General features: G+C 43.3%; 1 protein-coding gene across 5 annotated transcripts in view; it reads left to right on the top strand.

Moving 5' to 3' along the window:
* The first annotated feature begins 6,227 nt into the window (after window positions 1-6,227).
* LOC139021165 (transducin-like enhancer protein 4) overlaps window positions 6,228-26,413 on the top strand; it is a 146,530-nt gene continuing 126,344 nt past the window's right edge. For all 5 annotated transcript variants that reach the window (XM_070431453.1, XM_070431456.1, XM_070431452.1 and 2 more), the window contains exons 1-4: window positions 6,228-7,111; window positions 7,976-8,073; window positions 9,208-9,271; window positions 10,447-10,491. In XM_070431453.1, the coding sequence (XP_070287554.1) occupies window positions 7,067-7,111; window positions 7,976-8,073; window positions 9,208-9,271; window positions 10,447-10,491 (252 nt within the window). In that variant the 5' untranslated portion in view covers window positions 6,228-7,066. The remainder of the gene's footprint in view (window positions 7,112-7,975; window positions 8,074-9,207; window positions 9,272-10,446; window positions 10,492-26,413) is intronic.

Genomic DNA, 26,413 nt, shown 5'->3' with positions numbered 1-26,413 from the left:
ATGGAAAGAGCTGCTGAATAGGTGTGAACCCTGCTGATAATGGAAAGTAAAGGACTAGAGCTTAAGCACCATTCATCTCTCTTGAACTATGCTTATCACACCTTCAGAGACTCCCAGGTTGGAGGTTGGAGAGAGGGAGGGAAGGAAGAAGAAAGCCAGGTTTGCTTCCTACGGCCTTGGGAATCCTCAGGTTTAGCTTTTGCCCAGTGGCAGCTGCAACACAGTCATCTCCCTGATTCTCCTCTACCCCCACTTAAGCAATAAAACATCTGCTTGAAAAGGAGTAAAGCATGCAGGTGAGTTGGGTAATGCTTACATTGCATACTTTAATTGAATATCCACTTGTGGAACTCTGGTTTTATACAGGAATGAAATAAGGAGGTAGGAGACCCAAGTTCTGATCTCGGCTTCAATACTTACAAGCTATATAACCGTAGGCAAGTAAACTTGTTTCTGAGTCTCAGTTGACTAATCTTCAAAGTGGGAATAAGTCTATCTTGTTTATTTAAAGGTAGGATAATGGAAAAGAAAAACACTCTTAAAGATACCTTCTAGATTCAAGGAAAGTAAAGATAATATGAGTATTTCTTGAGCAAGAGAGATATTTTTCGTAATGTTTTTCTTATATATGATTTGCTTTATCAGCTTTGAGTATAAATAACTTCACAGATGCTTTAAATATTGACAATTAATTGTTCAGACTAGCTAGAAGTCCTGGATTCCTCTCTGACACTCAGGATGATTGCGGATATAAGGTGTGACTATTGAAGACGGGTGTCCTATAAGACCTTTCTCATCCTTACGCACTCAGCCATTTATCCCAAAGCACACTATTAGTGCCAGATGAGTAGGCCCCCAAAGGGGATGCCTATCTGCAACCATGAGTTTTCAGAATAAGAAAGATCCACAACACCCTGCCTATAGCTACTCAGGCTGAACCTGGTCAACAGGTCCATTCTTCTGTAGACTTCATGGTGAGTTATAGACAACCTTCCACACCCCACCTTGTCTGCACCCCAAACCATGGGAGAGGGAAAAAAGGCCTGTGCTCCCTCTTGCCAGCAGACTTAATTAGGACCATCTCAAGGGATTCGAACAATGTAGCATTTAAATAGAGTTCTTTTCTTCCAGAAACCTCCTTGGTCCCTATGCAAATTTGTCCACCCTACCCCCAAGTCTAGTGCCCCCACTCAATAAACAGCAATGGGTATTCACTTGCTTTTTATCCATCAAGTTATGAAGAGATATCTTAACAAAAAGACAGCTTGGCAATCCCCACCACTAAACATAGAGGCAGTTGGCAAAGATAAGGCTCAGCGTAACCAGACAAGTTCAGAAATTTGTCTCTCTCATGGACATTGATATACTAAATCTTTTAAAATAATGAGTATAGGTTACAGTTATTCCACTTTCTCATAGAAGGGAAGGTAGTGTCAAGTTAATTACTGTTCTGGAAATGGATCATGTCCTTGATTCTCTAAGATCATTGCTATTCCAGTTGTATATTCAAAGCAGAGCTTGACATTTCTGAATTGCAAATTAAAATTTACCCATCACTCACTAGTGGGGATTAGGCAGTGGCAGTATCACTGCTCAAAATAAAAATAATGGTTATTTTTTAATATGGAAAAAGGTGTTTCTTAATATTAGGTCAAATGTGAATAAGGGCACTCCTAAACCACACCTTTGTAATGATCCTGTTACTCTCTGCTTACAATCCTTCCTCCCCCAACAATGGCTTTCCACTGCACTCAGAATATGAAACAAATGCCTTTATCAGGTATAAGAAGTTCCATATGATCTGGATTCATAGATATGACTGTGAATTGATTTTACACTATTTTACTCTGGCACACACCAGTCATTTAAAAATCCTCACATTCACCAATACCTCCAGAGAGGGAGCCTTTGCACCCACCTGAAATTTGCTCCTCAGTGATCTCTGCCATGGTGGCTCTTTCTTGACATCCACGCCTCTGCTTAGTGTCAACTTCTCTGAGATTTCCACCACTCCCCATTTGTCCAAGATCCATCACTTGTTATTTCTACCCCCTTACCCTGCTTTATTTCTCTTCAGAGCATATACTGCATCCTTCATATTATGCTACTCATTCAACTGTTTGTCTACTTCCCTTTATCAGAATGTAAGCCCAACAGGGAAGAGACTTTGCTTATGCTGTTTACTATATCAGTCTAAGTTCAATTAGGAGAAAAAGCACACAGTAATTTGAGCAAGGAAAGTTCAATATAAAGAATGATTAACTATAACCAGAAATGGGAATAAAGAGGGACTGGTGAGTAAGAAGTAGAGAGAGCCCTAAAGAATATAGAAAGAGCAGATATAAAGAGCAGCTGCTACCCCTGAGGCCGATATGGAGGACTCAAGAAAGCGCCTCCCCAAGACCTACCCGCCCCTATGGCTGAAATCCAGGTCTTTTTTGAGGACACACAGCTGGAGCAGATGGACCCTGCTGGAAATTGGCCTTCTGAAACTTGCCAGAAATCTATACTCCAGAACTTACTGGAAATCCATTCTCTGGGGGACCAGGGAAAGCTACGCAGGGAGATGTGTCATCAGAGGTACTCAACTCCAAAACCACTTAAGGAAGCTGTTGGCTGCTGGGTGCCACTGATTGCCACCTGTGCTATAGGAACCTGTCTGGCTTGCATACCAGAACCAGGAAGCAAAACTCTTTCCTCTTGTAATGTTTCTCTAGTGCCTCTATTGACAAAGCTTTGGCACCAGCTGGCAAAGGAAACTACTTAAGAGGCCCAGATCCATTTTCTCAGAGCAGGCAAAGAGGATGCATTTGGAACTCAGAGATAATAAATAAAAAATAGCCACATTTACCGTTCAGGTCCCTTATTCTGGCACATATTAGGTGCTCAATAAATATTTGATGGAAGAATAAATGATGTGTAACATATAACATAAGCAAAAACAACATGCTTGCTTGTATACTCCACGTTAGGAATGGAATCCCCAGGCCTAGTTTCCAATGTGAATGCTGTTGCTAAGCTCTCTCCCATATGGAACTTCTGAAGCTCCCCACTGTGCAGTAGGGATAAAACAAGCACCCAAGTGACTTCACATCTTGGCTCAACAGTTTGTGAGAAGCACAGTGAGAGAAGTACCAGCATAGAGGAGACAAATGCAACCATGGGCACCCCTTTGTGTTTGGGCCCAGGCTGAGCCACTGGTTGCTTCACTTGGCATCTTTGTGAGACATCGCTGTAGATTATGTAGATCTGTCTTGTAGGCAAAATGTGAAACACATCCAAGTGCTGTATTTTAAAACTTTTACAAAAATAAAGAAACATCCTCATTTCTCTAGACACTCTTCTGTTGACACAAACTGTTGAGAGTTGAGGAGACATGACCCTGCTACAAGTGATTTGATACTTCCTAACAGAGCAAAGTTTTCCCCTTTGTCCACTGACCCTTTCAATAGCTCTTCAGGAGCTTTTATTAGGATTCTCATTCCCTGTTCTGGGAAAGGACTGCAGAGAATTTCAAGAAGTGTGGCCCAAAAGATGAGGAAGCTTGCTACATTGACACAATGTTTCATTCACTCAGAATGCCTTCAACAGATATTTACTGAGTGCCAACTATGCGCAAGACATCATTCTAGAATTTGGAATGCAGCCATGAACACAACAGGTCCCTCTTCTCATGGAACTTGCTAAGATTCTGGCAAGAACAGATAACACGGAACTTTCTACAGAGGCACTGTGGGTGATTTAAGGAATGATTGAAAAGCTCCAGGGGCAACGAATTACCAACTGTAGACTAAAACATGGTCTTTGCTGATGCTCTTAGGAAATCACTGTTCTCGTGTAGAAATGATATCATTCAATCTTCTAATTTTTGGTTCTTGCAAAGGTTTCAAAACAGTGCTGTCCAATGGAAATATGTAAGCCACATAAAGTAATTTAAATTTTTCTAGTATCTGGGTTAAAAAAGTAAAAAGAAATATACAAATTAATGTTAGTAATGTATTTCATTTAACCAATTATATTTAAAAAATTAGAATTTCAACATGCAATTATCATACATTATTGAGTTATTTCCTATTTTTGTACTAACTTCAAAATTGGTGTTGTGTATTTACAGCACATACCATTTTGGACTGTCCACATTTCAAGTGCCCAACAGCCATGAGAGGGGGATTGAACAAAGAAAGTTTAGAAAACTGCCCACGAAGCCCTTCATCCTCTTATTTTGGGGATGGAGAAGATATTTGCTTAATTGAAACATTTTGTGATCTCAAGTTCCAGGATTTTAATAATAATAAAAAAAACGTATTAGAGGAAGTTGAAGACCACCATGGCCTTTGCCTCAGCCCTCCATAGTGCACAACACAGGGAAAGGCTCATATAATGTGCTAGGTCATTGTTTGATCTGTCCACTAAGGCAAGGGATATCATGAAGGAGAATAGTTTTCCACTAATGATAAACCATCTTGGCCAATGTCTCAAGTTAGAGTAGGCAAAGGATGCCCAGAAATGAATGTCCAAAACCCAGCCAGACTCTTAAATCAGCCAATCCCCGGCTTGACTTTTTCCAAATTCCTTCCTCACCAAAAGTTATAGGCTCACCAGGAAAGGCTGCGAGCTTCCGGCCTCCTCTGGATGAGGACTAAGGGTGGAGGCGTGCCTGCCCCGGGCTGACCCTTCTTGCCACCGAGTTCTCGCCCACCTACTTAGCCCCTTCCCCTAAGAATGCCCCTCCCCCAGCCTCTGGCCCCGGGCCACCTCCACCTTCCCAGCCCTCCTCCCCGCGGCGGTGGACCCTCAGATCCTCAGACCTTCCATCTCTAGGCACGCGTCCTTTTCAACCACGACCAACCTGACTAGTTCCTCCAAAAATCAGGAAAAAGAGGGGCAGTCTTCTTCCTACGGAACTGGAGAAGGGAGCATCTCAGGGTGCGCAGGGGCGTTTTCTTCCCAGTGCCTGGAGCTGGCACTCAGTTGACACTGCTTCAGTGCGGGCCGACTCAGTCTGCGGGGTGCGGGTAGCCCCCACCACAAAGTTTCTTTGGGAACCGAGCGATCCCTGCCACAGGCCTCCAGCCCCTCCCCCGCCCCCCAATACTCTTCGGCTACGCCCCCCACCCCCCATCCCCCCACTCCTCCTCGGGACTCCCAGGCGAAGCATCCTGGGGCACTTCCTTGCAAAGTGGCTTGGGGAAGGGTGCTCCGCTTCGGGGGTTAAACGGCAATCACAGCCCCCTCGGGGCTCAGAGAGGCACCCCCCCTCCCTCCCTTCCCCTCCGGTCCGGATCTGCGCTTCGCAGCTCGGTCGCCCGCTCCAAACAAGAACAGAGGCCCGAGTCCGCGTTCACATGGAAAATTATGCCGGCTCCAGCGGCGCGTAAAATTGATGTGAACCGAACGAAGTGGGATCGGCCTGATCCTCCCTCTCTTGTCTCAACAGGGGTTTCGGCGCGTTACACAAGGCCGAGCTTGTCTCTTTAAGGAGACATTGGACCCTAATTAGTCCGCATTCCTGGCAGGACCAGGGAGCATGGGGATGGGGTGTTGGGGGTGGAGGGGGCGGGTGGGAGTCCGAGACTCGGAAGGAGACTAACCTCTAGTCTCACCGCCCCCTCCACCCTCTTTACTTTGCCACCACCATCGCCACCAACACCCATTCTGAAGATGCAGCCAGGGCAGCAGCAACAGCAGCAGCAGCCACCGCCGCTTCTCCCAGGCCCACGTTACTTTGATTGACAGCTGAACAAATGTTTGCCGGGTTCGAATGCTCGCGCTAAGGAACGTCAGCCTGCGCGCAGCTCCGCCTAGGGCAGGCCAACTCCGCCCGCCTACGCCAGCCCCATTTCGTTCTGTTCATTGGTCCCAACTACGGACGACGCCCGGCCCCCACGTGGGTTCCAGCTCGGCCGGCTCCACCCCCCTGGCTCGCCATTTGTCAGCAGTGAAATGATGGGCAGTAACACAGAACGGCGATTAATGTTCAGCCATCTCTGATTGGTTGCTGGAGACGCCTAGTGCGCCGAGGGTGGGCGGGGCGCTAGGAGAGCGCCCCAGAGCGGTCGCGTGGCGGGCCGGTGATTGTAGTCAATCTGGCCGAATCCTCAGCTGTAGTCGCCAGGGGCGCACTACATCTCCCGGGATGCCCCGCGGTCCCTCCACGGCCGGTTGTGAATATGTATCAGAATGTTAATGATTAGCTGATGCTAAATTTGGTCATAGAAGTCACCTACACAGAGCGTGTTGTTAGAGCTGTTCTGAGCGGGTGTTTGGGCTGTTGGCTGCTGTCTTCCCCCTCTCTCACACACTTGTATATTATTTTGAGGTGGTGTTCGCAGAGTTTCAAAGGGGAGAGAATTTTTTAAAAAGCCGCAAGCGTTTCACTCTTATTTTTATAATCCCCTTCAATTTGGGGTTAAAAAAAAAGACAAGAAAACAGGAAGGAAGAAAAATAAGGAAATGAGATGTGGTAAAAGAAGCTAAAAGGTGCCTTTAAAAGATCGTTGCTGTGAAGTGGAAAAAAAAAATCTCCAGAGAAACCAGAAAGCACCGCCGAGACCTCTTCCGAACCAAAGGAGTTTGTGTTTGCTTTTAGGAAAGAAGAGAGCGATCATTCATTCGAAGGAATAACAACCAATTAAAAGACAAATAAAAAAAAAGTTTGGAGTGGGACGCGGAGCGAGCGAGCCGGCGGGCGTCGCTGCCGGCGGGCACTGGGGCGCGAAGCCCGCACTTTCCCGGCCGGGGGAGCGGCGCGGCTGCGGCGCCGGGCTCGGCGGAGCGAACGTCGGAGCGTGGCCGCGAGAGACGCGCGCCGGACAATGCCCGCGGCGGGCCAGTGACGCCCGCGGGGAATGCGGAGCGGCCCGGCGGCCCGCCCGCACCCAGTCGTCGCCTCGGCCGGACGTTCCTGCTGCCCGCATCGCGCGAGACCCGGCGGGGGTCGGGACCGCCCGAGCCGCCCCTCGGACCCGGCCGGCCGCCGCCGCCGCCGCCGCCTCCTCCTCCTCCGGGCCATTCAACCCAATGAGCCGCGCGCCTCTGCCCAGCGCAGCCCACTAAATCGGTTTGGATGATTCGCGACCTGAGCAAGATGTACCCGCAGACCAGACACCCGGTGAGTGCGGGCGGCGGGGGCGCGGGCTCGCCGGGCACGGGTGTGCGGTTCCCCGCGTCGCCCCCCGAGCGCGGAGTTGCGTCTTGGGTCCCCGGGGCGTGGAGGGCGGCTCGGACCCTGCGTCCCGCTCGGGGGGCTGCCCGCCGCTCCTCACCCCGACCTCCCGCGCGGGGGCACTCTCGAAGAGGGGGTGCAGAGAGGCGATTGAGTTGTAGCCATTTTCTTATTGTTGTCTTTGAAGCCCCTGGAAGCTGTGCGGAGCCGTTCGTCGTCCCAGCGCCGCGTCTTGGAGGAGGGGGGTGGGGGGGCGAGCGATGAAGGAGGCGCGACTCCGCGCCGGGGCGGGGAGGGCGCCCTCGGCGGCGGCGGCGCGGCTGGTCCGGCGGCGGCTCGCGAGTGCGGGGCACCGGCCCCTAACGCTTCGGGCCCCGGGGACTAGCGAGCGAGGCAGCTGGCCGTCCAGCCGGAGAGGGTGGTGGCCTCGTCCCGCCCTCCCTAGACCTGGCTGCGGCCCGACGCCATGGCGCGGGTCCCCCCGACGGGCCAGTTTCGATTCCGGGTGCGGAGACGGGGTGGCTGGGTGCGCCGGCCCCTGGGCGCACGCCGTTGGCGAGGGAGGGGAGCGGGGTCTCCCACCCGCGGCGTCCGGGGCGGGTAGGATGACGCGGGGGCCCGGGGCCACCCGGAACCAGCTCCTGCGGGGCTGTGCGGAGAAGGGGGGGTGGCGGGAGGAGAGTTCTCATCGCTCTTTGCCTGCCTGCGCGGTGTCCCCCCCCAACCCCCAGCGCCGCGTGGTGTGTTTTCTCCATCTCCCCACCTCGCCTGTGATGTGGGCTAATTAAATATTTTATTGTTGTTCTTTAGGCACCGCATCAGCCTGCTCAACCCTTTAAATTTACAATATCCGAGTCCTGTGATCGGATTAAGGAAGAGTTTCAGTTTTTACAGGCTCAATATCACAGGTAATGATATTTACTTTAGCTGATCCTCCTGTTTGCTTAGCTCTTGTCCCCCCCTCCCCCACATATACACACAAACACCCCCCCATCGCCCCCCTCCCCCCCACTACAAATGCATTACTGTAATTTTTCCTTGTGGGCAGAAAGGGCATGTCAGGGCCTCTTTTTCTTAGGCAGGTGTAAAGAAATTAAGCATTTCCTCCCTTCTCCCTCCCGTAAATTAAAAAAAAAAAAAAAAAAGAGAGAGAGGCAGAACAATTGAAACTGGAGAGACTTGGAAAACGCTGAGGCTAAACTTTCGATATTGATTTATTGGGGCCAGGAGAATGGAAGGTTGGGAAGATTCTGGGGCCTTTTGACTTCCTTGGTTCTTTATTACTCCGGGCTTGATTCCTTCTCACTTCTTTCTGCCATTTCACTGAAATACCATGAGCCGCGAGCTCTGGGAAGTCACAAGTGAGCGATTTCATTACTTTTAAGCTGAAAAAAGAAAATTTTTTGTTGTTGTTTTAGAAACGATCAGTGGGCTTAGAGTGCTTTTGAAATATTTTCTTTCACTGGCTTCTAAGTGAAGTGTAATTCTTATTTTATAAATGCAAGAACCAAAACAAGTCACTGAACCCAATCCACACTTTGCCCCCTGGGTGGTGGTATTCAACTTGTCTCTGTTTTGGAGGGGGGAAAAAAAAAAGACATCATTCATAAGGGATGGCTTGATTCATATTTTCATTAATCTCACCGTGGAACACTAAAGAAAAAATTCCCTTGTGGCATTTTGAGGGACTTATTTGTGCTTGGATAGATAGATATTGATGTTTATTTTCTTGTTCTTTATTAAGTGAATTTAGTGAATATTCAAGTCTGGATGAGGTTCCGAATTAGATTGGCTGGAGGGTTTTTGTTTGTTTGTTTTTCTTAAAACAAAACCCCACAGTTGATTCTCATTGAACGGGCAAGTCCAGGCTGTTTCCAATCATCCCTTTTCTCTCCTGCCTCACCTTGAATAATGAGGGTGGTATTTAAGATAGTTGACTGGTGTTTTGTAGGTGATGTTTTAGAGGAGAGAATGTGTCTTTACATTTAAAGGAAGTAAGTCAAAATCTGTGTTGTACTTAGATTTCCTTATGTCTTGAACAGCCTGAAGCTAGAATGTGAGAAACTGGCCAGTGAGAAGACGGAGATGCAGCGGCATTATGTCATGGTAAGAAAACTGTGTCATAGATTCGTAGTGTCTCATAGTTTGGGATACTGAAAGCAAGAATACCTTCGCCTTGCTAGGGGATGCAGGATAGATCGCAGTCTCAGTGTCAGTGCAGTTGAGGTTGTGGGATTGTGACCATTAGCAACCTGTCATTCCAGGACATTACAACTTGCCTCTGACAACCAGCTTTGATTTGAAATTTCAAAAAGTTCACCTACACGGGTATAATTTTCTGTGCTTTGTTTTTACAGATTAGAAAAAAACAACAACACCCCACCTCATTTATGTTTTGTTTAGAGTCACAAGCAAAATGTTTTTGTTAGTGGTTTTCTTTGTTGTTTTATTGCTTTTGCTCCAAACAGTGTTAACCAGTTTTTCTGGAAACTGTTAAGATTTTAATGTGTTATTTCTTTTTAAGAATGATGGATAGCAAAAGACACCAGATACCTTTTTAAATTTTCCCCACTCTATGTTACTAGGGTATGTGTATTTGTGTGTGTGTTGTGCGGTTTTCAATGTCCATAGTGTTACATTGGTTTGAGGAGTGCTGTCTTCTGTATAACCAAATTTCTATAATGCCAGTCATACCACATGTTCAGAAAAATCAGATCTGCTTTTTCAAAAGTATTACCAAGCATATTTTTATGCTTGTTCATAAAGGATCCAGAGTAACTCATTCATTTCCTGTCAAGCCTTTTTCCTTTTAATGTATGAATATTAGCAGTGCACCCGTCTGAGAAACTGAACTCTGAAGTAGCATCACCTTTTTGAACAGTTCTTTCAAAACATCTGCATGTGTCTGAGACACATATTTGCCATTAACTTGCCTGCTGTGCCTAGGAATTAGAGACTCTGTGGCACCAGATTTTCATCAGACCTTGTTCATTCACCTGCTTGTGATGTATAAAGACAACCAGAGCTGTTTAGAATGCTCTGTTTGAACTTAATCTGAGTTTTGTGAGTTATTCTCTTAGAGTCCCTGTTTTAGGGTGGCGCCTAGTTTATTGGGCTGAAGATAGTGGTAGAATGTTTCTCCTCATTTAACAGCATAGGTATGGATATTTTGGTTTAGGTGAGGCTTTTATGTTTGTTTTAAACATACTTGGGGGGCGTTTTGAACAAACAAGGGAGATTGATGAAAGACATAAAGTTAATTGCTTTTCCTTCTTTGACAGTATTATGAGATGTCCTATGGGTTGAATATAGAAATGCATAAGCAGGTGAGTTATTTATTTCTTTATAACCATTTTAAATGACATTTTGGAAAGAAACTTGTATGTTTTGTAGTGTTATTATGCACGTTTTTGTAACTACAGTATTTTAAAAGGCTACTGGTGGGAATGCTATTTTTTTCAGGTGTGGTTTTCCCATTTTTGTATGTATTATTTTAATTTTAATCATTTAAAAATGTGATTTAAAATGTCTGCTGCATATTCAACTTTGTACCCTTTCGAAAGTAGGATGCTAAATTTTAAAATAGGTTTTATTTTTCATTTGAAAGAGTTAATTTTATGTATTTCGGGCATTGCAAACTTGTTAAGAGTTTTTCTTGGAAAATATTAAAAAAGGAAAACTAATTTGTGTGGAGCCTCATTGGCTTGGTGTGAAAGAATGGATAGAGGGTGAGCTGGGAGGATCAGAATGAAATCTGTGGCGCTACAAAAGAAATTGATGTAAAATCTTTGTACTGGCCCCCCTGAGGCTATTTAGTTGGATCTTACCTGTTGTTACTCCCAAAATTTGTACCGCATAAACGGGGCTGATAGGAGGATGTGATAAGGTTCAACACTGGGTCTTGAAACCTATTAATTGGTACAGCCAAAAAAGGAAAAGAAAAAAGATAATCATTAGTCAGAAAGCATTGAGAAGTGTGATTCAAACAGCCTGTGTGTGTGTGTGTGTGTGTGTGTGTGTGTAAAATGGCTTATATTTCCGGGATAGAAAAACAGCATATACATAAAAAACATTGTTTGGCAATAATAATTCCTCTAGGAGACATTTGTTTTTAGTGATCGCCTAGTGAAAGTGCTTCAGGTCTGTCTCAACCATTTCAGAGTTAGGTGTGTATGTATTTACCTGCTGGGATAAGACGAGGGAAACTTAATCCTTTTCATCCCTTATTATATTCAGGGTGGATGTCACTGCCTTCTGGGTTTAAAAAATATGAAATGATCACACATTATTACGCTTTTATTACTTATGGATTCCTTTTTGGATGTAGTTAATTACCATGTACTCAATATACTCGGCAGAGTTTTAAAAGATGACTGTTAGATAATAAAAGTGATCAGATAGGCAGTATTTGAAAAAGTTGGGGAGAAAAATGAGTTGTTCCTTATACTGAGGAGTTTTTATTTCAGATACCTTTTTTACTTTATATGCTATTTGGTTATGTCAATATTAACATTATAATATAGTTTGCTCCATGTTAAAATTAGATTCTTATTTTGGCATCTTTGCCATTTCTGTTTAGATTAGTAATGTAAATATCTCCTGCTTAAACAAAACCCATGAAGCTTATGGATGGACTCCCTGTAGCGCTACTTTACAGGAATAAATTACATGAGGGATACTATTTGTTAATTATCCTCATTACATGTCATTTTAGGTCTGAATCTTGTATACAACTTGTCTTTTTTTTTTTTTTTTGTCCTCACCCCACCATCCAAGATTAATTGGTGCCTTTTTAAAGATTGGACCAGATGATTAATGTCCCTTTATTTATCCTCCTGTATCTTATTTACCATAGCCAGTTAGCCTCCAGGTCTTTCTGTACCATTTACAGGATGCACAGAGTTGATAGTATTTGGCTGTATGTATTTTTTTGGTGGTGGTGGGGGGGCTGTATGGGAGATCCCTTAATTTTGCACATTTTATACCTTTGTAATTCTGTCATTTTCTTCCCCAGCTGGCCTCAAATGCCATCTATTTAAAATTGAGAATGGAGTACATTTTCCCTTTTTTTCTCTTGCTTTTAAATTCAATCATATCAAGAATCCTGAGGGCAGTTTATCACATTATGAAATACAGACAGCCCTGCAAACCACCTACTTATTATATTTTCTTTCTTTTCCCCCTTAAGCACAGAGGCATATCTGTCTTTATTTGTTTTCCTAGGCAGACAGCCTTGGTTCCTCTTGGCCTCTCTTCCAGATGCACTCGTTGGATACCCTCGTAATGGAAAGCAGCAATAATGCAGGGAAGTTGCCCTGCGGCATAATTGGGCCTAGTTCTCAAGATCGGGTTAGGCTTATTCACTTATTAGATTTGTGTCTCTGAAGGGTTCAAGAGTAGGAGTCCCCGGAGTCCTTGGAAGCACCCTAGTAATTGGTGGCCCTGATATTTGAAACCTTTGTGTATTTTTTTGGTTAACGCTCCTGTTCTTCTTGGCTGCTGCCAGCCACAGAGTATTTATTTTTAGAGAAATTTTTCATTGGAACAGAAAATGATGGCTGTGATGGAGTCATGACTCTGTGACTTAGCAAATGGATAAAAGGATAAAAGCACAAAGCAGTGACAAACAGGGTTGGGGGTCTGGTATCATGGCCCCTCCCCTTTCTGTATGATGCTCATTGTCAGTCACCCTGTGTTGATTCTGATAGAGGACTATAAAGTGAAACCTATGGGGAATTTGTCATTCTGAAATGAAAGCTAATGTAATTAGTACCAATTAAAGTACATTTAGTAAATTGGATTTAATCTTAATTAAGCCTGCATAATGTTGCCAATTTTTAACAATTATGTTTGAGAACATAATTAATTTAAATTTTGGTAACTGAGTAAATAGCATTAGTCTGGTAGAATTAGTTGAATTTTTTTTTAAAAGGGGAACTCGGTGACATGATATGGAATTAGAGCATAAAATATGAATCTAATTTCTGGTAATCTTTAGTAGGATTGATAGAGCTGAGCAGATGAAGCTGGGGAAAAACCCCAGAAAAGTTAGGGAGGAGTATCCTAGGCTGTAACGTGAGTTAATGCTTCACCACTGTCTTAAGTTAGTATGAAAGTGAAGGTGACAAATGGGACATGGTTAGAAATGGCACGTTTTATTGTGATGTCTTCATAATGGGACTTTTAATAATGAAAGAACATTGGTGTTTATTCCCTAAGGATTTTCCTAAGTGTGGAGTTTTTGTGTTTTGTTTGTGGCTTCTAAATGGGTCAGTGACCGTGGGCAGAACAGGGTGATGCATGCAGTTGATAACATTGCTAAATGCTAGTTGTTCCCAACCTTCACCTGTAATGCTGTAATTAAAGAAGACTGCCCTGATTTAATCTGACAGCAGTAGTTACGACTTTAAAAAGTGAATATTGGATGCACATTAGGCAAAATAGGTAGTATGTGAATTCATCCTCTAGGAACTGTAAATGGAGATGAACTTTTGAGAGCATCTTGTGACTTCCTCATAGTTAATATTCTGTAGTCTGAATCTCTCTTTGCTTCTAAAAAAATTTAGCTTAGTATTTGAATTTTAGAAATTAGAACATTTTAGAAATCTATAATACTTAGAACCTAAAAAAGTACTACATATTTATATATGCATGTGTGTGTGTAAATGCATGTGTGTATGCATGTATATGTGTATATACATAAAATTACTATTTTTTAAAAATCTGAGCAAGGAAACTCCTGTTTCACTCCAAGCCATGTAACTTTTATTATGAGATTTGGGCTGCAACCATTTGAGTGCTGCTAAAATATTAATTGAATAGAAATGAAAGGGCCTTGCCAACTGATAGGATATCATAATCATAGCCTCTCTGGTCGATGGTAAATGATGATAAATGACATTAGGAACCTTTTAGCAAACTGTAATAACTACAAGGAGGGAAGCAGTATGGATTTGCATTATATCTGATACCCTCTAGTACCAAGTGGATTGCCAATACTGCTTGTTTAGCATTTTCTAAGGGCAATAGGATATTGATTTCTGACTTACAAGGAACAGCTCTATTTTCACCATTGAAAAGTATTGCAGGTTGTTAAGAAGAAATTGACTTGAAGAGGCCGACTGCTGCCCATCATGGAGCAAATAAAGCAAAACTGCCGAAGCATGGTGGAGCAGGGAGACGGGCCCTCAGCAATTTGTTGCTATTAATTTACCATGCTCGACAGCAAATCAATCGGCATCTACTTCATCTGCTGGAGAAAATGCTGTCCAGGGCAGATAAAAGGCTCGGCATGGTAAAGAGAATAGACTGGATTGGCCAAAAAGTGGCTGCAGTTAATGTGTAAATAAGTGAAATCAAGGCCACAGTTGCAGAGGAAGCTGTTGTTAATTAGGTTGGTGCTTTTTCGTGAACTATTTTAGAAAGCAGCTGAGGATTTGGAGAGTAGAAAGAGATTTATTGAGGTTGAAGTAATATATGACTGGCATGACATTGCAGCTTTGAGTGTGCTTGATTCTAGGGTGCAGTAAATTTATTCCAGTGCTTGCACTGGAAGTCAGTTTGTTTAAAGTTCTGTTTAGACTAGATTTCCCATAAGAAAACTTTTCTTTTGAGCATTACTGATTTCTTGTACATCTCCTGTCTTAGATTGTTTATGGTTAGATTTGCAGGAGTAGGTGTTTGAGAATATAGACAAAGATGTGTCTTATATTCTTACACAATGACTTTTAGAAAAGGATGTGATTAAATCTTGTATAATAATGGAAGTGAACTAATAGAGCTCAGGTTTTCTATCTGAAAGTACTTAATAAAACAATAAAAATTTTGCTGAGGGAACTTGTTTTTGCTGTAGAAACACTGGTAAATAATCTAGAGGGGCTGAACAGTGAGTGGGTGGACTGTACTAGACTGGAAAATCCCAAAGAGAGAATATAAGTGAAATTTTGATGACTGCAAAAAAAACTCCAGGTATCATTAGGTGATCATGCACATGTATGATGTAGGATTATTTGCATTTTTATTTGTTTTTCATTAAGGTTTAAAGCCACTTTTTCTAACTTAAGATTATTCATACTTCAGTAATAAAAGCCTATTATGCAAATCGACTGAATGGCGGAATGACCCGTCGGTATGACATGCACTGACCACCAGGGGGCAGACGCTCATTGTAGGAGCTGCCCCCAGCCCGCAGGCCCCAGGCCTAGGGACCCTACCCGTGCATGAATTTCATGCACCGGGCCTCTAGTACTTCAATAATATTCCACAGTTAATAGTAGCCAAATGGATGTTATTTTTTTTTTTTTTTTTTTTCTCCCTGCTGCTCTGAATTGGACATTTTTGGGGGTAAGGAGACAACTTCTGCCCTGTTTGGTAAGTCTAGATGTATGTAGATTTTGTTATATTTCTTACAAAACTGAGAGAGGATCTAACATTAGGACAGTTGATACCAAGTGGCAGTGCCTTGGGCAGGACCCAGTGACCTGTCGTTTTATTTATCACAGAGTCTTCAAAAGAAGCAGATCTGGTGGAGGAAATTTTACCTGTTAGGGTATGTGCATAATTAGGAGTGTTTTCTGGATGTCATAGGTTCGCCCCCCCCCTTTTTTCTTGCATGTTGGGTTCTTAGTTTTCTCATTCTTGAGTTCTCATAGGATATCTGAACATGTTTCACCTACAGCAGTAATTGTGGAGTGGAATTGGAATTTCCTTTTAATGGAAGTGAATGTTTATTATATATCTAGCACATGCTTACCACTGATGGGGCACATTGCCAAAATTCTTTAATTCTCACAATGCTTCTAAGAAAGGGATTATGTCCAGTCAAAGGATGATTATACTGGATCAGATCTGTATAAGATGATATAGTTATTAGGTAGTGGATTCAGGATTTAGGATGAATTGACCTGGGAGGATGTCTCCTAGGTCACAGTGGTCGGCAAACTGCGGCTTGCGAGCCACATGCGGCTCTTTGGCCCCTTGAGTGTGGCTCTTCCACAAAATACCGACTTCTGCGCATGGGGCACGAAGTTTCAGTCGCACTGTACATGCACGCCCGCACGTGGTATTTTGTGGAAGAGCCACACTCAAGGTGCCAAAGAGCCGCAGTTTGCCGACGACTGTCTAGGACAGTGATGGCAAACTTTCTTTGTTAAATGGCATTTAAATATATAAAATAAATATCAAAAATATACATCTTTATTTTACTATGGTTGCAAATATCAAAAAATTTCTATATGTGACACGGCACCAGAGTTAAGTTAGTGTTTTTCAAAATGCTGACACGCCGAGCTCAAAAGGTTCGCCATCACTGGTCTAGGAGATGGGTCTATGCAGGGTGGAAATTCAGCCTCTGTTCATTTCAGGAATGGAGAGCCTCTGGAAGGCTCGGAGAGTCCTTGGGTTTGTCCTTGAGTCACTGAACTTCATGCTCATACCCAGAACTCCTGGGTTGATAGGCATTCTCTGCAGCTCTGTCTACACAGAGGTAGAAAGTTGGGCCTGGACTCCATCCAGACTGTTTTTAGTGGATAAGAAGGCAGGCAATGCTTTCTTTGACATGGAGTTTCCCCACAAATGGGGCAAAGAGCTGTTTGCTTATCAAGATCTCATTTGCTTCCTCCCTGGGCAACCTATTTCTCATTTGTTTATAAACTTGCTCTTCCATTTAACTTTCATCTTTTCCTTGTGGCTTCTAAAACTATGCCTGAAGACAAGAGGCTGTTTGTTAATCACCATCTTGTGGGTTTTTGAAGGGGGAAGCTGGGAGGGGAAAATGTGATGTTTTGTGGCCTCTTTGTAGTTCAGAAAGAGGTTTTTAGTTGCAGGAAATCACACGCAACTCAAACTTTTAAATGAAGGCAAATGTTTTGCTATTGTTAAAAGAGTTGCTTTACAGCATTCAAACAAAGGGATAGTCCCTTCTCACTGCCCCGTATTCTCCACTGGATATCGTATTCTCCACTGGATATCGTTTATGTATTTTTTTTTTTGTTTTGGTGGGCAAAGTTCTTTGTATCCTAAGTAATATTACTTAAAGCTAGGTTGGACTAATGGGTTGAGAATAAGAAGAGTCTTACTGGTAGGTACTGTTGCAGCCTCCTTGGAGAAGTCAAGATAGTGCAGACACTGGCATTACCTCACATTCTTCATTTTATCTTTCCTAGAATTTTCCTTTTTAAAAAAAATCTTTTTGCACAATCGAATAGGTAAAGTCATTTGGGAATTAAATGTTTAAAATGTGCACTTAGGAGTTATTTGTTTCTAATGAGAACATTTTTATTGCCTTTGATTTGACTGGTTAGTCTGGTTTATCACTTCAGCAATAGTATATTTGATGGCTTTGGAGCCAGTGAAAGGAATGTGATATTTAGAAGGTACTTTCCCTTGATCCCTCCCCCCACTTCCTCTTAGAGAACTCTAGCACTGCAGCAATGGTAGCACACCCAGGGCCCCGTGGCCAAGGTATCATCAGTTTGGTGAGCGTGGCTGTTAGGTGCCCGCAGCTGAGTATTTCCACTGGTGATGACAGTCTGCAAGGCTTAGGACCTGACTTGTGTGGAATTAGTGCACTGCAAACAGCTCATGAAATTATTGCTCTGCTTTAAGGGGGAAGGGCCTCAAAACTTACAGTCAAACAAAAATTGGAGTTGTTTTGACTTTGCCTTAGTAACAGCTGCTCGTGGTAGTTGTTTTATGTCTGTAAAGAGGGATTTAGCTGGCATTCATCAACGCAAATCTGTATACCCTCTCTGTTTTCATTGGACTTGACCCAGCGCTTATGCCAAGCTCTTGCTGTTTCTTTACCACCAAGCCAAAACTTTCCTCAGAGAGTTGCAGTGTGTAATCTGTACTCGATCCAGGGGGACGAAGGTCAAGGTGTGAATTTTCTTAGCCGGCTTGTCAAAGAAGCAGAAGAGAAAGCCTTCCTGATGCCCCCTAAATATTCTGTTTTCTGGTGAGTAGATCAGTTTGTCTTCATTTTTGAGGATTTTGCCCACAAGTACTTTACAGTTTGTATTGTGAAGGGAGCTTCTGTGTTTCATGGAAAGAAAGGATGGCTGCTGTGCTGGCGCAGGCTTTGGGCTCCATTCTCAGCCTGGCTGGTCACGGTGTGCCTCAGGTCCTGCCGTGACCTGGTATTTGCAGCAACTTAGGCAGTGAGAGGTTCAGGGAAGGGAGGTGGATATTGACTTTCTGGTTTTTGTAGCAAGCTTATTTCAGTTACTATTCTAATTAGGATTCTGTTCTGATTTTCTGACTATGTGTCCTGCTATGTATGGATTATTTTGGTTGAAGAATTTGAAAATGCAAGGACACATAACTGGAAAGAATAGTAATCGTAGAAATTATGAGCTCTAGTACTCTTTCTTTACAGAGAGCTTAAGGCATTTTATATGTTCTTCTTAACCTTCCTGATGTTCCTATAAAGCAAGTAGCACGCTTGGATCCATGTACTTACTTAAATAGCTTCTGTTGGTGGAGTACCCGACAGTTTGCCAAGCAGTGTCATTCCAATGGCCTTCTTAAACAGATGACACTGAGGCTTAAGGGCTTAGACTAGCCCAGTGTCAGAGTATTGGAGGATCAGCATGCTGGCGGGGACACCAGGATTTACGTAGGTCTGCAAACGGCCCGAGGTTGCATAGCCAGTCTCTGGCAGAAAAGGAAATGGGTTTCTTGACTGCCCTTCCAGGGCTCCTTTCACTGACCATCCTATTTTCATACAGCAAATAGTGTGCTTGTTTCTATGATGTTCTTGACGCTATGCAATATGAGGAGCAGGGGGTGCTACTGGCAGTCTAGGAGGTGGTACGGTATCATCTCTAGCTAGAGATCTGATCTGTGTGAATGTGCATGAGTACAAAGCCTCTGTCTTCTTCCTTCTGTGCCTGGGCCTTGCCCAAAGGGAGGCTAGGATCCACAACTTAAAATATGAATTATTTTAAGCAAAGCGCTTAATAAAACTGGCTGTTCCTGCATTCCAAAAGTGTATTGTGCAAACACAATGTACCATATAGAAACTTGTTTCTTGCCAGTCTCCCCTGTCCCACTACAACAGTGGTTCTCAACCTTCTGGCCCTTTAAATACAGTTCCTCATGTTGTGACCCAACCATAGAATTATTTTCGTTGCTACTTCATAACTGTAATGTTGCTACTGTTACGAATCGTAATGTAAATGTCTGATATGCAGGATGGTCTTAGGCGACTCCTGTGAAAGGGTCGTTCGACCGCCAAAGGGGTCGCGACCCACAGGTTGAGAACCACTGCACTAGAAGGTAAGCTCCCTGGGAACGGGTGTTTATTGTTCTCTGTTGTGTCCCTGGTGCTGAGAACTGTGCCTCTCACACAGTAGGTGCTCGGAAATATTTGGTGAATGAGGGAATACTTGCATTCAGATTGAACTAGCCAAGAATATATGTGGTTTAATAATTTTAAGGATATATATCAGTTGCTGGATAACAAATGCAGAGCTTCCAAACTTAGATAGGTCTGTGGTACCTGCTTGTTAAATTTGTGGAAAAATGCAAGGCAGAAAGGAAAGTAAAAGCAACTGAACTTGGTGTGCCTTTCAAGAGAGAGTTAGGCCAGTTGCAGTAGAGTTTATTTTATCATGAGGAATCTGCCTTTTTGAAAATGCAAACATGAATCCTTCCTAACAGAATTTAAAATTCAGTTTGAACATCACTCTATCACTAGTCTGTGTGATGAAGAATTCTTGTACTATTAATAGGTCAGTATGCATGTGGTTTGAGTGAGTGTGGGGAGATACTGATCTTAACTACACTGTGGTGTGTTCAGCTAACTTCCCTCCAAATCAGTAAAAGTGTAAGCTTCTAGTTCTTTTCAATGGACAAGGAACTTTGAAGATAATGTGTTTTTTATTAGTGAAGATGGGATAGTGTTGTTGAATGAGTAATAATCATAACAAAAAGCTATTTTAGAGAGCTTATCGTGCAGGTAATATTTTACTTAGTCTCTCAACAACTTTCTGAGATTATAATTGATTATATTTCTATTTTATATATGAGGAGGCTGAGATGTAGATAAATAATGTGAGATCAACCAGCCAGTAAAATAGGTCCTGTGTTTTGACTCAATTTCAGATCACTGGTATGATAGTTTTGTCTGCTATATTCCATATGCTTCGTTTGGAACACTGTGTATTACCAGCATTCTCTACTACCTTTCCTAGAATACTTGATTGGTCAGAGCATTCAGATTCTAGTTCTGACCTTGCTGGTATCCAGCTGTGTGATATTGCCTAGTACCTTAACTTCTCAGGACTGCTCTTTTCAACTTAAAATTAGAGTGTAAATGCAGACCAAGATCTCTTTTAGCTTCTTCGGTCTAAGCTGACTGTTTGGTTTTAGTTTGTTATTTTCTGTGACCTAGTGAACAGAAATTGAGACATCTATCATTTCTTTTAGTCTCAGAAAGTCCCTTTTAACAATTATTTTCAGAGGTTTTATTAAGTCCAAAATTAACCTAGTAAAGTTATGAATATAAATGGATATCTGTCTACATTTTATATAGTACTTTATATTTTATTTATACATGGTGGGACAAAAGTAGGTTTACAGTTGTGAGTATGGGAAATAGTTAATTCTTGTATTATTTATTAAGTAGGGGCCCAGTGCATGAATTCGTGCACCTGGAAAGGAACTATGGGCCACAAGGCTGCTGTAGGCATAGGGGCAGGTCTCGGCCCATCTGCTGCACCCCTGCCTGGTCCCTCCTGCTGCGGTCCCCGGTCCCCTGTCTGCGGGCAGCCCCACTCCTGTCACCGCCTCCGCTCCCACATGCTGACGGCGCTGGCCCCGCTCACACCCGCTGACTGCGCGGAGCAATTGGGGCCAGTGCCAGCAGCGGGTGCGAGTGGGGCCGGCACTGTCAGCTGGTGCAAGCAGCGGCTGCTGCCCTGATCGCCCCTCAGGAGCAGGGGGAGGTGGAGGAGCCCTCAGGGACGATTGGGGCTGGTAACCGCTGCTTGCACCCGCTGATGGCGCCAAGTGCCGGCAGCGGGTGCGAGTGGCGGCTCCAGCGCTGGCAGTGGGTGTGAGAGGAGGCTGCCAGCCCCAGTTGCCTCTCAGGAGCAGGAGGAGGTGGAGAAGCCCTGAGGAGCGATTGGGGCCAGCAGCTGCCGCTTGCACCCGCTGATGGCGCCGAACGATTGGGGCCGGTGCCAGGTGCTGGCAGCAGGTGTGAATGGTGGCTCCAGTGCCGACAGCAGGTGCAAGCGCAGGGTGGGACTGCGGTGTGCAGGAGCAAAGAATTTTCCATAACCACCAGAAGCTCGCCCCAATGACAGTGACCAGCGCCCCGCCTTGGTTTGGCGCCCCTGCTCACCTGCCACACCATCTCGCCGCGGCCGATGCCCACCATGTTCTGCCCTCTGCCACTTGCTGCTGACGCCTGTCATGTTCCGTGCACACCCCCTAGTGGTCAGCGCATGTTATTGCGACTGGTTTGGTGGTTCTGCTATTTGGTCTTTTTGCATATTAGCTTTTTATTATATAGGATTATTGTATTATTTTCCATGCAGACAACCTATTTTTGTCCTACCCTGTATATAGATAGATAAATAGATATAGTACTTTATATTTTATTAGGTACTTTTTCATTCATATTATAATGTTGCTAAAGGATTTTCCTCTTCATGTACATGAATAAGATGACTCAGGTGTTAAAAGTCCCACAGTCAATTAGTAGATGGTTAGAATTCAGTGATTTTTTCAGGGATGGCATTCAGACTAAAGTAACGATGATGCAGAACTAGAGCAGTTATTGTAAAACATGTAATAAAAGACATACTTATATATAATACCAGTGCTTTTAGTACAAAGATGATAGACTGGGCCACCTGAGAAATAAACATGGCACCTTGGTCTGTTCTGTCCCATCTGAGGATCAGGGCAGATCTTGCTGCAAAATAGTCCTTCTGCTCTTTCACTTAACTCATGCAAACATGTCAAACTCGTGGCCCGTGGGCCGCACGCCTCGTTTATTTGGTCCGTGTTAACCTTTGAGTTTGACATGCTTGGCTTCATGGTTAGGTCAGCGTGCATTGTGTTTGTCTCTGTGTGGTCCTGATCACATTGTAATAAATAAACAAAATGGAATGTTGGATTTTCTAAGTAACGTGTGAGTCTGGAACATGGGTTCATTTTATTTTTGTATGTGTGGGCACTGATCAGTGAACCTTAGTTTTATTTGGGCTGACTTTCCCCCCCTGCATATTCGGTTGTGCTGTGCTATGAATGTGGGTAACTATTTTAAAAGCTTTTGATTTTTTGGGGGGGACAGAACTGTTTTAGAATGTGGCTTATTACCTCTAAGTATGCCTGCCTTGGTTAACCTCAAAAAATAATAGTTCACTTTAAGTGGCCAATAAAAAGTGTAGTGGTAATTCCACAGTTACTTGCTTGAACATTTTCTTGGCTAAATTGGGAAAGACAAAATGCTTGTTTGGGCTTTTTAATGGAGAAATTGTGTCCTGCAAAATTCCAGTGAGCTTTTCTTTTATGTAAGTTCCAAGAAGGTGGGGATGACAGCTCTACTTCCTTGTAAGCTTTTTCCTTACATTCATGAGATTTAGGAGAGTCTAGGTCAGGCATAGTACATCTGTGTACAAAAACCTTGCTTTTTTTTAGCCCTAATTGGTTTGGCTCAGTGGATAGAGCATCGGCCTGCGGACTCAAGGGTCCCGGGTTCAATTCCAGTCAAGGGCATGTACCTTGGTTGCGGGCACATACCCAGTAGGGAGTGTGCAGGAGGCAGCTGATCGGTGTTACTCTCTCATCAATGTTTCTAACTCTCTATCCCTCTCCCTTCCTCTCTGTAAAAAATCAATAAAATATATTTTTTAAAAAACCACCTTGCTTTTTAACATGGCACCTCGTTTCCAAATGCTCTATATAGCTGGCCTAAGAAGGAGGCCCATAGTTAGGCCTGCTTTAACCAGATTTAAGGGGAGCTAATAGGGATTCCCTTATAAGCAAAAATTCAGGATATTTTGTATCAGTTTAGGATGCATACAGAAAAAGAAAATAGGTGAAATCCTTGTTGGATTGTGAGATGGAGTTCATGCCTTTTCCTAGATTAGATTTAAATTTCACTCTTTCTTTGTTATTCAGTTTATAGTTTGGGGTTATGCTTTTGTCGTTTTTGTGTGTTGGAGGCTCATCTCCAAAACTATCTTTCTAAATGAAAATATTTAGCTTCTCAAACTGAAATACCTAGAACTAGACTTAAAAGATAAAGAAGATTATAACCTAAAGATTTAAACCTGAAAAAGAACTTAATCCTCATGAGATTCTTGTAGTCTTCCTTTGCTGAGAGAGATACTTGGTTAAGGGAGAGTGTTGGACACCTCAGATGTAAGGTAAAAAGGCAATGATGGCTTTTAATCATTCATTCAACAAATGTTACTTGACCTCATATTATGTGCAGGGTGCTTTGAGGGCTAGGAGGTAGAGCACTTGCCTCCATGGAGATTCCAATCTTTTTTATGGCATTTAGCCTAGTGTGAACAGTGCAAGGCAGTGTGGTGATGACACTGTTGTGACATAGGCAGAAGAGTGATTAAGGATGCTGTTACGGAGGATATAGGGACATTTTAGTGGCACGTCAGAGCAGAGAGTCACTTAGGCAGGAGGAAAGGAAAGGAGGAGGATTCCAAGTAGAAGCCACAAAGGAAGGAAACTGCTGTGCATATTCAGGCTGTGGTTAGCATTTCCAGCTTGTTGGGTGATATAGGAGAGAATAGGTAAGAAGGTAGGTTTGGGATGCCTTATAATAGGCCTTGAATGCTAGCTCTAGTAGAGGGCTATTGAAGGAAAACAAAGGGAAGATTAATCAGACAGTAGGGAAGGATCATGTCTGTTTGGTTAATTTGCTTTATTCTCAGCAGCTAGCCTGGTATCTGACAGCAAATCTTCAATAAATACTGGAGAGGGACAGGGTTGAGCAGGTGACATGTGGCTGGAAAGGAGAAACCCAAGTTACCCAACAGCTCATTGGATAGTGTGTAAATGCATAGGGAAAGGCCTAAGACAGTGACCTCTGCAGACTGGCAGAATCAGAGTACCATTAATAGAAAAGGGAACTTGGTCTTGGTTATGCTAGCGGGTGAGGTGCCTAAGGCGTGATAGAAAGATGAGGAGGGAATGAAAGTGGGTTTGTTGCTTCTTTCACCTTCATTCATGTCTTCATATCAGCACTTTCCCTTCATCTCCTGGCAAATCGGTACTCTTGCCAAGAACCTCTCGGATTCTTTTTCAGCAAGACCTGTATTTGTGCCTTTGTTCTGTACCCCAGACCATAGTGGATTTTGCCAGGCAGCCCTCTGTGGGCAGTGGTTTTAAAAACTTAGGATTTTAAGAAAGGTGTTCTACCTTTGTGTTAGTGTATGAGAGAGTGTTTTTCTTCATTTTGCTTGATCACTGCCTCTAGATCAGGGGTGGGCAAACTTTTTGACTTGAGGGCCACAATGGGTTCTTAAACTGGACCGGAGGGCCGGAACAAAAGCATGGATGGAGTGTTTGTGTGAACTAATATAAATTCAAAGTAAACATCATTACATAAAAGGGTACGGTCTTTTTTTTTTTTAGTTTTATTCATTTCAAATGGGCCGGATCCGGCCCGCGGGCTGTAGTTTGCCCACGGCTGCTCTAGATACTAGAGGCCTGGTGCTCAAATTCGTGCACTGGTGGGGTCCAGCTGGCCTGCCCCGATGGGGGCAATTGGTGGGCTGGCTGGGGTGAGGGGCCGTGGGTGGGGCTAGCTGGGGTGAGGGGTTTGCTGGCCGGCCCCGTCCCTGATCGGGGTGGGGGCAGGGCAAGGGGCCGCAGGTGTTCCAGTAGTTCTGCTGTTTGGTCAATTTGCATATTACCTTTTTATTATATAGGATTAAATATATAAAATTACCTTTTTTTTCTTTCTTTTACTCTTTAAACTTTTTTTAAACATTGGAAATAGACACAAGATGCTCTAAATCAGCGGTCGCCAACCGGTGGTCTGAGGCCCACTGGTGGTCCATGAAGTCCAAAAGGTTGGCGATTGCTGGTTTAAGGAAACCTTTGGAGCAGCAGTTGCCAACCGGTGGTCCATGAGGTCTGAAAGGTTGGTGACTGCTGCTCTAAATTATTCATCAGCTATGGAAACTCCTTGCTCAGTCATTCTTCTGTTTCTTTTTAATTTTTATATTATTGGCTAAGAACTGTGAACAGGTCAGCGATTCCTTATCCTTTTTGTGTTGAGAAATTTCATGTAAACATGAGACCAAGTCTGTAATTCTCTTGAGACATACTATATTTAAAAAAAATAATTCTTTTCATTGTTCATTATGTATGAGTTAAACACTAAAATGACAATGGATGCTTTAGTCAATGTGAATTATAAGTGTGTGGTTAATTTTCTTCCTTTTTTCCTAATGTAAGGCATTTTAAACTATATTTTAAACTTTCCCTCCTTTAGATGCTAGTCTTAAGCTGCTGTAGTTGAGTGAGAACAGCAGTGATGGTAAGGAAAGTTAAGTAAACATGAAATTAAAAAGGCCATAAGAGTACATTTTGGTAAACCAAAATATTGCTTGGTGGCATGAAGCCACAGATCCATTCCAAAAAAAAAAAAAAAAAATGCGGAAATGTGGTTTTGCTGTCTGTCATGCAGTCTGTTTCAACTGTGAGAAACATACGTTGCTTTATGGGGTATTTTTTTTCAAGTCTGACCGCAGCTTTTAATTTCCTTCACTCCACCCACACCTCCCACCACATGCCCATGTATCTAGTGCTAATTTATGGGCAATTTAAATGTAATGGCATAATCATCAACCACCAAAAGGGTCAGCAGTTGTGGCAGAAGTTTCTTGTCTTAGGTGTGTTAAGTATCAGTTCTCTGCTTTGGGAAACTTATAATCAGAACACAGTGTTTGTCCTTGTTTTTTGGACTTTTCAATCTAAGTTAAAGTGAGGTTTCTCTTAAAAGGTAGTTTTGAAGTGCTTTGGTTTTTTTGCTGAAAAAAGAATGTATTCACATTAAAGAAATTTTAGAAAGCAAAAGAAATTAAAAGACTCACCCATGGTTCTACTACTCTGACCTAAATGCTGTAGTAGATGGAGAATTATGCTCCTTACCCTCTATGGAAAATACAGGTTAAGTTCCAAAGGGTGGTACATAAAATAAGCATAATGTACCCTTCTTTCTTTAAAAAGTACAGAAGTACAACATAATGTATAGTAAAATGAAAC

The sequence above is a fragment of the Myotis yumanensis genome, unplaced genomic scaffold (assembly GCF_028538775.1).
Source record: "Myotis yumanensis isolate MYYU_CA2020_CCGP unplaced genomic scaffold, mMyoYum1.0.hap1 SCAF_12, whole genome shotgun sequence".
NCBI classification, from domain to species: Eukaryota; Metazoa; Chordata; class Mammalia; order Chiroptera; family Vespertilionidae; genus Myotis; species Myotis yumanensis.
This window is presented reverse-complemented; position numbering and strand designations above follow the sequence as displayed.